The sequence below is a fragment of the Photinus pyralis genome, unplaced genomic scaffold (assembly GCF_008802855.1).
Source record: "Photinus pyralis isolate 1611_PpyrPB1 unplaced genomic scaffold, Ppyr1.3 Ppyr1.4_LG8, whole genome shotgun sequence".
NCBI classification, from domain to species: domain Eukaryota; kingdom Metazoa; phylum Arthropoda; class Insecta; order Coleoptera; family Lampyridae; genus Photinus; species Photinus pyralis.
The window spans coordinates 28,178,465-28,191,776 of record NW_022170819.1 but is presented as its reverse complement, the minus strand read 5'-3'; the positions used below and the strand labels follow the sequence as shown (position 1 = coordinate 28,191,776).

At 38.5% G+C, this 13,312-nt stretch overlaps 2 protein-coding genes across 2 annotated transcripts in view; both read right to left on the bottom strand.

The window, feature by feature from the left end:
- The window catches only part of LOC116179506, a 77,929-nt gene extending 75,505 nt beyond the window's left edge, over positions 1 to 2,424 (bottom strand). The window contains exon 1 of the mRNA XM_031499301.1: positions 2,361 to 2,424. Coding sequence (XP_031355161.1) covers positions 2,361 to 2,415 — 55 coding nt within the window. The 5' untranslated portion in view covers positions 2,416 to 2,424. The remainder of the gene's footprint in view (positions 1 to 2,360) is intronic.
- A 5,168-nt stretch (positions 2,425 to 7,592) lies between these two features.
- Positions 7,593 to 8,444, bottom strand: LOC116179505. Its single transcript, XM_031499300.1, has one exon. It carries the CDS (start codon positions 8,442 to 8,444, stop codon positions 7,593 to 7,595), a length of 852 nt encoding a protein of 283 aa, XP_031355160.1.
- Positions 8,445 to 13,312: the final 4,868 nt, after the last annotated feature.

The window sequence follows — 13,312 nt, the reverse complement described above, 5'->3', positions numbered from 1 at the left end:
TTATTGGAAGAAATATATAGAAACAAAATTCTAGAAATCTTTTTTCCCCTACCGCCCACCATTTTGGAGATATGACGGAAAAATCGCAAAACTGTACCCTCAGTCCTCACCCCTCCCACCGGCGGCACCGAAATCGTTCGGGACTTTGTTGCACAATCATCAGGGGACCTTAAACCATACAAACCAAAAAATTTGGAACTACACGAATTATTTTTCTATTTGCCGTTTTTTGGCATAGTATAGCTGAACTAAAAAAATATTTTGGAAATTGCAATTGTTACACCGGGTAATTTATATCAATGTTCCGTTCTTTTTAAATAGAACCCCTTGTATATTGTTACATATTTCGACTGTTATTACACAAGGTATCTAAAATGAGTCGTTTATCCGTAATCTTTCATTTTTTACCGCCCGCATGTTAGTAAGGGAGGTATTAGGATTGTAAAAAATGCCCCCCCCCTTTTTTGAAATACGATAAGTCTTGACCAGACCAGAAATCCGAATCAACGACAAAATCTCGATAATGTCGATCGGTCTGTCGGTATGTCTGTCTGTGCCCTGATTTTCGACTAAACGGCTGAACCCACTGGAACCAAATTTAGTACACATATTCTTAGAGATAAAAGCGCAGAATCGCGCATGTGCAGATCTGCGGGTGGTATCTGTGCTGGATACAGCAAAATTATGAAATACGTAGCGCAAAAGTAGGGAAGAAGAAGATTTATTAATTTCTGAAGACCATTGAAAGAAGAAGAATTTAAGGGAAAATTAGGGATAATAACTTATTATAAAGAATATAAGTGACACGCAAGGGATAGCTTCAGCTTATACAAGAGCGAAAGTTTCTGTAGTATTCGGAGAAATATAGAGGGTGTTATATACAAGTACGAGTTTGTAAAAAAATGGGGTGGTAGAGGGGATCAAAACAAACACTTTTTCCATATAAACCAAGGGTCCAACTTGTTTCGATTGAGAACCACCCTCAAAAAGGGACGAACTTGCATCTCTTCTTTAATTTTTCTCCCAGCAACCATAAGGGTTTCAAAGACTTGTGACACGTCTTTGAGTTGGTTTTGGGGTATGCCCTTTCCGATTTTGCGAAATATTTTTTTTTAATTCCTACCATGAACGGTTGCACTACTAAAGGGGGTAGGAAAAAATTCTGATTTCGATTAAATTTGGTATCTGGGGGTTTTTGAACATCGCGAATCTGAAATTAGTTATTGAAAATTCGAAAATTTGTGGCCGGGCTACGAAAATGGACACAATGGAACGAATTGTCAAACAGTTTTCTAAAATTTACAAACCAAAAGCCTTTGCAAAATCGGAAATAGCACACCCCAAAACCTATTCAAAGATGTGCTGATAACAAAATTAAAGATGCAATGCAAATTTCAGCACTTTTTTGAGGGTGGCCTCGAAACGATACACGCTGGACCCTCGGTTACTTGGAAAAAGTTTTTGTTTTGATCCCCTCTACCACCCAATTTTGTTTTACATACTTATGTGTTACATTACATGAAGGGCAATTGCCTGTAGGGAGTTTGGTGAAAGTTTGGGTAGATGGAGGGGTAGACAGTTTGTTACAAATTACATATTTTTAACATTTGGAATTGTCCAGTAAAAGGTTTGAATTCATTTTGGGTAGTTATATTCTTGCTACTTTAAAAATCCAACAAAACAAGCTTCCTTTACGCCGACTCTTTTTTACTAACCTTTTACGTTTTTGAAATTGAAATGCGTACAAAGAAATAAATTAAATCTCTAAGTTGGAAGTTAATTTGCACCTTTTGGCGATTGAAGTTGTACGCATAACGCAATGGATTTTTCCTATTTGTCGCAGTTTTTTACTGCCCTAATATACCGCATTTATGTACAAAAACGAATAATTAACTCTAAAATTTAGACCTTTGTAGAGCGTAATTAACTTTACCTTTGATTGTCAACGGCCGCACGTGTTTGATGACGTGGCGCGTTATCTCTAAACAGATGCGGCAGGTAACAATTGAGTTTCTATTTCTAATGTAATATTTGGATAATATTAAGAGCAACGTTATAATTACGATGAATCTTGGTTTGCTTGTATGATCCATAATTACTTTTTTTGGACATGAAGTGACGTCACTCTATGTGTGGCCCCAATTCAGTTTGGAAAATGTTAATTTTTTGCCATTGTTGACCAAAAACACCGACTCAAAAAGTTAAATCTACTACATTAATGGGAAACGCTTTTTTGAATTTTTGTTTACGTAATCGGAATATCCTTGGACTTCCCATAAGAAAGTATGCTACCCTTTGTGGTAGGAGCATTTGATTACGTTGACTTTTACGTTTACTTTTATACAAATAAAGTGACTCACCCTTAACTTTAATTAATTCATTCTCCCCAAGGGGTGATCCATGGTCCATTACCATTGGAAAAACACGATACACTTCACTGCACTAACAAACTGTTTAAACTATCGCGCACAAATGGCAATCGGTAATCGTGAGCTGGAAGGATAGGTGATGACGCAGAGGATAAGTGTTCTTTGATAGAGGTTAATTTGGCGCAGACGCTTTTATCTATAGTCGCCAGTTAAAAGCAAAATGTATTCACAAATTTTGTAAACTATGCGTCCTAAGTATAGTTGGGTTCAAAACTTAATTGATTTTTAGCCAAAAATGGGAAAGGTAGCATTTATAAACTTCTTGCCCATCAGTAGGTGCCACTCTTACTCAAATTGATTTTCACTGTTTCACCGTTTATTCTTGACTTGGAGCCTGGATTCTACGCACCAAAATTAATAAGAAAAAGTGTTTTCTCGAGAAATTTTGGTGCAGTCGATTTTTGGTAAAAAAGGAAGCCTTTTTTTGAGGCCCGAAAAAAAAATTGTCTCAGATCGACCCGGAAAAAAAATTTTCTTATAGAATGTGGCCGCTAGAATTCATAATTTCAAACAGTTCCAAGATTGGGCTACTAGTTCAAAAGTTACGGCCCTTTGAATTTTATTTCGAAATTGGTTTCTAGTCTATAACTTTTGATTGAGAAGTCTGATCGAAAAAGTACGAATTGTTTTGGATTCTACGCACCAAAATTAATAAGAAAAAGTGTTTTCCCGAGAAATTTTGGTGCAGTCGATTTTTGGCAAAAAGGAAGGTAATACACTGCCTTTTTTTGAGGCGCGAAAAAAAAATTGTCTCAGATCGACCCGGAAAAAAATTTTCTTATAGAATGTGGCCTGTAGAATCCATAATTTCAAACAGTTCCAAGATTGGGCTACTAGTTCAAAAGTTACAGCCCTTTGAATTTTATTTCGAAATTGGTTTCTAGTCTATAACTTTTGAGAAGTCTGATCGAAAAAGTACGAATTGCTTTGGATTCTACCCTGACTTGGAGTTACTATAGCTCCAAAATTGGATCAACGAAAATTTTGATTAATTCCTGATTATGAAAAATGTAGGAGAAAGGTTTGCCAAATACAGGATTTATTTTCCTTAATATCAGAGGATTTCATTTTGAAAAAAATTGTGAAAAAGTGTACAGGAGTGGAACTTTATTAATTCTTGAGTATTATATTTTATTAATTTCTGAGGACCTTATTAGGACAATTCAATTCAGGCATGGTGCAACTAATGGCCTGCTATTAAGGATCAGATAATGTGAAAAAAAGTGGAATCTCTCTAAATAATGGAAAATGCCACTTCCTTCAGGTGCCGAATTCAACTTATGAGATTGAAATTTCCGAAAGTCGGCAGTCGGAAGCCTGTACTCATGCCACAGTTCGAAAATCTTCGGAAATTGCAAATTGGTAATAAATTAGGGTTAGCTTTAGTGGGCAGAAGAGTGAACGTTCACTAATTCCCGAGGACTTTATTGTAAAGAATTTAGGGGAATAGCTTCAGTAGAAACAGGGGCGGAAGTTTCATTCGTTTCTGGGAACTTTATTTAAAAGGGGGAAAGTAAGAGTAGCATAACGGGATACATGAACAGAGTCTCAATAGGTTCTGACCTCATTATTAAGAATGTATGGGAAAAATAAGCATAACCATCAGTATAGGGGATACAGAAGCAGAAGTTTTCCTTATTTCCTAGGATTTTATTATAAAAAATTTTAGGCAAAGTTTCACAGGAGCGGAAGTTTCAATTATTGTGTGATAAAAAAATGTAGGGGAGGGTAGGTTACAGCCGTAGGGACGAACAAAGTGGCCACAATACCGAATTTGATTTTTTTGGAAATGCGCAAAAAATGTAGGGGACATGTAAACCGTTTCAGTAAATACAAAATAGGTTTATTAATAGAAGATTTTCATTATAACAAATTTAAGGTAAAAGCAGGGATAGCTTTATAGTGTGTACAGAAGGGGATACCTTCTTTTCTGGAAATGTAGGGATAGGGACATTATAGCAGATTGAGAAGTGAAAGTTTCAATAGTTTCTCAGGAACTAAAATTTAAAAGAAAAGAAATACCAGCTTTAGTAGATACAAGAGCGGATGTTTCACGAAAGGACCTTTGAATAAAGTGTTTATGGGAAAAGTAGGGATAGTTTTGCTGGATACAGAATCGAAAGTTTCATTACTTCCGAGGACTGTTATACAGAATTTAGGAAATAAGTACGAATAGTTTTAGTGAATACAGGAGCGAAGATTTCATTAATTTTCGATTATGAGTATGGCAGCTTTTTTCTTGGTAAAAAATGTAGGGTAAAAATTGTGATAGATTTTGTGGTTACAGGAAGATTTTATACACTTCATAAGTCTTTATTATAAGAAAACTAGGAACTTCTTTAGTAGAACTGGAGAGGGAGCTTTAACAGTAATTTACGAAGATTTCATTGTATGGAATTTGGAGCAAAAATAAGGGTTGAATGGATACATTTCTGATGTATATTCATTATAAAAGAAAGATTTAGGTATTGATATCTATACACGAGTTTCATAAATGTCCGACGACTTATTATTAGAAATGGGGGGAAGAGTAGGAACAGTTTTAGTAGAAACGGGAGAGGACGTTTCATTTTTTTCTGGGGAGTTTATTGTAAAGTGTTTAGAGAACGGGCCTCAAATGGTTACATGAATGAAGGTTTGATTGGTTTCCGATAACTTTAATATAAAAAATGTTTATGAAGAATAAGGATAGCCCTACTGGATACAGAAGCGAAAGTTTAACTTATTTCTGAGGATTTTATTGTAAACAATTTAAGGAAAACTAGGGTCTGCCTCAGGCGAGGTTTTATTTATTATTTATTGCCCCTTTCTTGTTTTGGGCCCTCAACAGCCTCAGACTACTTTGTTATAAAAAATGTCGAGGAAAGTGGGTACAGCTTTTGTAGATGCAAACGCGAAGTTTCATAAATTTCCGTTGCAAAGAATTTAGGTCAAAGACAGGAGCGAAAGATTCGTTAATTTTTGATTAAGGTGTTATATAAAACGTGAGGGAAAAGCATGGGTCGCTTTGGCGAACACCGGAGCCGATTTTATAAATTTTCTAGGACTATTTTTTAAAAATGTAGGGGAAAGTGGGGATAGTATTCCGGATACAGAATGACAGATTTTTTATTTCTGAGGACTTTGTTATAAAAAGAGGACAAGTACGAATATGGAAGCGGAGATTCGTTAATTTTTGAGGAATTTATTATTAAAATTATATAGGGGAAAAGTAGAGACAATTTTAGTAGATACAGATGAGGAGGTTTCATTAATTTCCGATTACACGTTTACGAATTTTCCAACGAAGTTGGGTACGTTATTGCAGCCACTTTCTATATCCGTCCGTCCGTCCGGCCGTCCCTCTGTTTATCTGTCCGAGGTTACTAGTTCGTCTTTTTTAATTCGGTTGCTTACTCTTATAGAGATATTTTTTGAAAATTTAACAATAACATGCACGGGCCTGTTTTTTAATTACAGATGCTGCTAAAAAAAGCAAACGTATTCCCTATGTTTAAACTCAAGTACGTACATACGCGTACATAGCATAACTTTTAACTCGTCCATGTTGATTATGCTGGGCCGTTTTTGAATCACCATTTCATTTTGATTCGAAGTGGACTGGGTACTCGCAAGATGATATTCTATACTTAGAAAAGTATTCTGTATGACGCTATGTAAACATACTTTAGTGATGACATCATAATAAACCAATGACATGCGCGCAAACTAGGGAAAATCCTACTATAGTTTCATGGTTCATTAAAGTTCATGAAACCAAAAAAGGAACGCGGCATACATACTGTGTTCATTAAGACGATACAAATTTAGGAAAATCACTCACCGTTGGCGTATCTGACACAATCGCGTTTCATCTTGGAATAAGAGAAAATCCGCGATATAAAAAATTCAACCGTAAATGTCATGCAAAGGAAAACTGACACAACAGACAATCTCTGGCACTTAGTACATTCAAACTTGGGTATTAACATTTAAAGTCGCTGACATCAGGAGTTAGGTTACCGAAATCCATTAACCCTAAAAATTTGTGAATAAAATAATCATGAAGCTGGAGGATGTAGACGAAATTAGATTAACTTCCATTTTTACACGGCCGAACTAATGGAATTAGCAAAATTTTTCAGGAGCTTACTTATGTGGTGAAAAGTGGAAAACGTGTGAAAATGTGTTTTTAAGCTGCAATAAAAGAGCAATAAAACTTGTTAATAAAAAAATTCTATTATTACGAGAGGAGGAAAAATTACTGAATGTGTTTTTAATTATATTGCAAACATGCTTTAGAATTTCCATTTATTTTATCTGAGTTGCTTGTTATGAGTAATTTAATATAAGCTCAATTTGCTAGCAAGTTTTAATGATGTTAACCGTTTCTGAAGCACCTAGCATTTAGCGAGCGAAAAGGCAAAACATATAATCTTTAAATTAACATTGAATTGAAAAGTTTTCCGAATGCTTAATGTCAAAGGGAATTTGGCTTATCCTGGTTTAGCTGGAGTAATACGGCTTTTACGGGTTTTGTAATTGTAATAAACAATTCCATTTCTTATAAAGGAACTCCTCTACCTGAAATTATTCATTTATGGACCTTGATCTAGCAATTTTTGAGCTAAAGCTCTAGGCAGATCACGCAAACAAGAAACTGTGCAATAATTTCCTATACGATTTGTGCTAGTGCTAGTGTCATTCCACCATGAGACCAACTGTATATAAATTCCACACCCCCATAGCCTCCGGTGCTACGTTCGACGGCGTCTTAACGAAACCTGTAATAAGAGTGGTGAGATCAGTCGGTTTTAGGGGAGAATTTAACAATGAATACCCCTCAGTAACGGAAAATTCAATTACCCTTCCTCTATAATCATCATTACCTCAATGAGACCAACTGTATATTCATATAAATTTCAAACCCCAGACCAGGCGATGTCATAACGACAACTGTGGTGAGAGTGGTGAGGCAGACGGTTTTAGGGGGGAATTTATGACTGGCGGTCTGGGGGGTGGGAACATTCAAAAATCTTCCCCTACAATCATCTTTCGCGGTTTGAAAAATAAAAGCAAATTAATCAAACAGTGTATTCTCAAATTTCATATAAAAAATCGCCAAAAATCTCGCCCCCATAAAAAGACCACAATGATTTAGGCAGAATTCATACGAGAAAAACGCTACTTCGCAGCTTTTTTAGCTTGAGTAACTGCCTTATCGCCGTCCTTCGCCAAATCCCCAACCGTCTTCTTCGACTGCTTCTCTATATTTCCGATTGACTTTCCCAATTCCGTCTTTAAGCCATCAATTGACTTGCCTGCTTTTCCTTTAGCATCCTCCGCCGCCTTCTCCAGCGCTTCCTTGGCATCGGCAGCTCCCTTCTTTGCGTTGTCCTTAATTGATTTCGCTTGATCGACTGCTTTTGTCATTTCCTTGGATACGGTGTCGATAGACCCGGAGAAGTCCTTTGCGTAGCGTTTACCAACGTCTTCCGCCGTAGTTTTCAGCTTCTCGATTTCCTTATCCACCCGCTCTCTACATTCTGCCATGGTTTTTTCGGAAGCAACTTGAAGTATCCTTGCCGAGTCAATAGCGGTGTGGAGAAGCTGTTTGAGGTCCTGGAGCGCCTTAGCTGAATCTGCTGAAATTTTCTCGGCATCTTTTTCAGCTTGGCTTTTAATTTCTGCCAGTAGTGGACCCAAGCTGTCCTTGGCGTTTTGGAAATGCGTTTGCGCTTTACTTGGGTCAACCTCGTCAATCGCGGCATGGGCGGTGCTTTTGGTTCGTTCAATTGCGGACACGAGTTTTGTTCGATTTTGTTCGATCAATCGTTCAGCTTCGTCCATGGTCGATCGAAAGCCTTGCTGCAATCCTGGCAAGGACTGCGTAATGGCGTCCTGCAACTTTTGTCCCTCCGCGGTGATCTTCTCAATGCTCTTAACACCCTCCTGGACGTACTCGGTTACATTCTTCCCCGCCTCCGCGATCAAATTACCAACCGATCCAGCGAGATTTTTTAGCGATTCTGCCATGTTAACAAAAATTTCGACGTTGACATATGTCGCGCGTAAATGTAACGACACGCGCCGCCTATAAATAAATAAGGGCGCCCGCACACTAGCAGCCTAGTCGCGCTGCTGCTGCATTTCGCGCGCTTAAAAATCGCCAATGTAAAAGCAGTCTTAATCCTGTGACTTCGTATTCTGTTGAGGTTTTGTTATTCGCAACCGGGTTTGAGGTTTCGTATTAACGAAAACTGTAATGACAGTGGTGAGCCGACGGATTTTGAGGAGAATTCAGCACCTATGGGTCTGGGAGGTATGGAGTACCCCCCAGTAAAGGATAATTCAATTACCCTGTTCTCTACAATCGTCCTTATCATCACGATGCCACGCGTATCTTCATATAAATGCCGGCCTATGTGGCGCAGTGGTGTGGAAGCGCGACTGCGGTACGGGTTGCTGGTTCGAATCCGGGTTCGGGCACGGATATTTGTAAATGTATGGTGCAACGAGTGCAGATGCGTTTTTTAGTGAGCGCTGTTGAAGTAAAGAATCTGTAACTTTGAAACTCGAGGCGGGTTCAGGTATAATTCAAACTTATATTCAAAGTTCAAGCGGGAGTTTTCTTTTTCAAGACAAAAAAAACTCGCGGGGATCTAATTAAATTGTGAGGAGGTCAAGACAGTGTAGGAATTTCCAACCAACAGGTCAACAAAGGTGTAAAGAAGTGGCAGTGCTAGAATTGATACGTAATACCTAGAATTAAGGCTAAAATTAAAATGAATTAAAGGAGAAAAGCTAGAATAGAGAGGCGCAAGTCATGGAGGGCAATTAAGCAGGCTGATTGGACGAACAGGGGAATTGCGAAAGGTAGCGCTCATACGCACCCGCAAATATGCCTACCTCGAGGGGGCGGAAAGTTGGACCCTCACAATGGGAAACATAAACTTGTCAATAATGTCAATCATTGAAATACAGGTACCGTAAACCATAAATCTACCTTCCTACTACATATTATACAGGGTGGTCAAGCTAGACTGCATGGGCACTATTTTAACCCATTTACTAATTCAATTATTTCTCTTTGCGTTCAAGTATCTCTCTCAGAGAGCGCCCATTATCTCCGACCAAGATTAAGACGGCAGAATACCACCTAAACGACTAGCAAAAGCGGCCAAATAAGATGATCGAAAAAGTGCGCACAAACGAGTACATCCTAGATTGCGTCAGGATAAATAAGAACGGGGACTTCCTGTTTTGAGCGATTGGGCACCAACTTAGGGAATTCCCGGTGTCATCAGAATCACACAGGAGGTTAACCAAAAGGATTAGGGAAGAAACCAACACATACATCAATGAGAACCGGAAAGAAATCTACTGACGATTGATAGGGAACGTAGTATGTTCAGTATACCAATAATGAGAAGGTAGAAGCTTACCTCAGGGATCACAGAAAGCATTCTGGGAAGGATACGAGTTACTGGTGGCAGCGACCAACACACAACAGTCAGATCGTGGTTTACGAAGACGAAGGGGGGAAACATGTCATAGAACCGCGAGTTATAACGGGGACCAATGTTACATAGCATACAGACTAGGGAGTAACAAAGTCCGGAACCACTACGACAGCGTGGTGAGGGCAGTAAACATGATAGAGGAGGTAAAAAAAGAAGAGGAACTACGGAGAACAAGGGTGCTGGGGGAATACGAAGGAGCGAGAGGAGCCGCCGTCCTCGAACATAGTCTGAGCGTGGTATCCGGAAGGAGTGGCACGCCGAGGAAGAGCGGAAATAACAACGTAGAACGTACAAGGGACGAACGACCCAAAGAAAAAGGAACGAATTGGTGAGGAATTAAGGAAACAGGGAATACATCTAGCTAGCCTACAGGAAACCAAACTAACAACTGGAATGGGCGCGACAAGGAACTGGCGGATAGTGAGAAGGAAGAAGGAAAGAACCAGCACTGAGGAACTGGACTGAGGGTGGAAAACACATTCAGCAAATCCAAAACGGTGCTGACAACATGGAGGAAAGCAAACTCTGAATCACATATCGATCACATGGTAAGGGTCAAATCAAAGACAATAAGCATCACAAACACAGTAGGAGTATGGGCCTGAACAGTAGAACCGGACCACAACATGGAAAGGGGAAGGGGGAGAAAGGGAAGAGGATGGAAGGACAGGGAGCAAATCTGGTGAACTGAATGGTGGGGTGTGAAACTTGTGACAGGAGAAAAGAAAAGGGAGGAGTATAGAAAGGAGCAGGACTAGATCAGAAACAAAAAGGGGAAAGAGGCACTCGCTTGGAACAGGAAGAGGTTTGAGCAAAAGCCACATAAGCATGAAGCAAAGTCAGAGACAAGGGGGCCAGAGCGAAGAAAAACAGAGCCTTTGAACAACATGAGATAAATGACAGAATGAGAGGAGCTCCTGAAGGAGGAACAAAAAGCACAGGTCCAGCTAATGGACGAGAACGATTACTGGTCACAACCGCCACCCACTATAGAAGAAATGATGGAGATACTAGGAAGATTGAAAAAGGGAACAATGCCAGGACAGGATATAGGATCCAGGTCGAAAAAAAAATAAAGGCAAAAAAATTTGCTACAATACGCATTAGGGTGGCTAATAAAAAGGTATCGTAACTTAAAAGGTATAAATACTGATCAATTTAATTCAGACTTAAGATCAATTCCATGGAATAACATTTACTACTATGCTGATATCAATGCCAAAGTAAACTTTTTAAATACCTCTCTCAATGACTTATTTAATAAGCACGCACCCTTTAAAAAGAGCCTTATAACGTAATTACCGGCTTCTTGCCTAAACGATAACGTCAAATTCCTCATGCAGCAGCGGGACTTTGCTTTTAAACTTTATAAACAAAATAAAACTCTTGATAACAAAATTCAGTATAACCAACTACGAAATGAAGTTACCACATTGTGTAGGCGTGTCAAAAAAAATTACTACGATGAGCTCGTAAGAAACGTACAAAACAAGTGTGCAAAGATCTGAAAAATTGTGTTACTACAATATCCAAAGATAAGTTAACCCTGCCTGAACACTTGGAAGACGTTGATGCAATAAATGATTACTTTTTGCGGTCAGTTCCTAAGTTTCAAGTAAGTCAGAATTATATCGCCCATTATTATAGGCAACGTTCTAATATCGATGGTGCCGATACACAGTTTAACTTTCATTCAGTCACAGAGTCTGATGTCCTTAAGGCGATAATGTTAATTAAATCCAACTGTGTGGGTCATGATGGACTTAATGTCACCATGGTAACACTTTGTTTACCGCACTTATTACCTATACTTACGCACGTAATTACCTTCGGCTTTAGGAGTTCTCAGTTTCCCTCTGATTGGAAAATTTCAGCTTCCGCTTACAAAGACCTTAGGCCAATTTCGATTCTTCTAGTGCTGTCTAAGGTCATGGAGCGTATTATGGATACACAATTAAGAAGCTACTTAACAACTCACAATATTTTGCCTAAACACCAATCAGGATTTCGAACAGGTTGTAGTTCAGTCACTGCGCTACTTAAAATCACCGACGATATTTTCTCAGCAATAGATAAACAACTTGCCACAATCCTAGTTCTGCTTGATTTTTCAAAAGCATTTGACACTCTTGACCACGCTTTGCTTTTGGTCATTCTCAAACACTGTGGTTTGTTCCTTCAATCAATTTCACTCATTGAGAGTTATTTGACTAATCGTAAACAGGCCGTAGTCTACAAGAATAATAAATCCAAATATGTGGATATCACCAGAGTGTTCCGCAAGGATCCATTCTAGGACCTATTTTGTTTGCGATTTATACGTCAAGCATTGGAAGCTGTATCAAGGACTTGCGCATGCACGCAGACGATACTCAAATGTATTATTCTTTTCCTCCACGTGACGTTAAGCAAGCGTGCGATATAATAAACAGAAATCTACAATCGTTTGTGCATTTAGTTGAATTACATTCGTTAAAAATAAACCCGCAAAAGTCCAAAGTGATGTTGCTATGCAGTGAATACTTTTATAAAGAAACGCTTCCACATGAAAAGATTAACGTTCAGAGGAATCTGGAAGTATGCCAAAAGATCAGAAACTTAGATTTAGTTATTGATAGCCATTTAAGGTTTAAATCTCACGTTAATCAATGTATTAAAAATGGTTTTCATTACCTACGCCTAATTTATCAAAATAAGGACTTTCTCAATTCAAGCCTTAGGAAAACGTTATGTGAATCCTTGGTCTTACCGCACTTCAATTATTGTGATGTAATATATGGACCCTGTTTAGACCAGAGGGACACACAACGTATTCAACGTCTCAAAAATTCCTGTTTGAGGCTGATACATGACGTGCCCAGAACTGTTCATAGCATTTCTAATAAACTTATTAGTGCCAATTGGCTTAACATGAGAAATAGACGTGATTTGCACTCTTTATGTCTATATATTATTTTTCATTTGCCTATTATATGTCAATTATGTCTGTCATATGTGATATATGAAGCAGTCTATTACGCCCAAGGGCATAATGAGAGGGCATATTGGATTGTCATCTCATTATGCCCTCAAACGGCCTGTCAAATTGATTGACGGAGTTATATTATGTCATATAAAAGATGTAACTTGATTCGTATGGAGCACTTTAATGTTGGGCAAACAATAATCATGACATTTGTATATTGGAAATGCATTCTTTGGAATGATGAAAAATAAAATGTTGTATGCACCTCAGGCATTACTCAATATTTAACCCTCGGGCGACTTACAATCCCTCGGGCCGGAGGCCCTCGGGCTCTGTCGCCCTCGGCATAAATATCGCCTTAATGCCCTTGATGCATAAATAACTATAAGTCACAATCCCCTCCGTATTTAAATTAC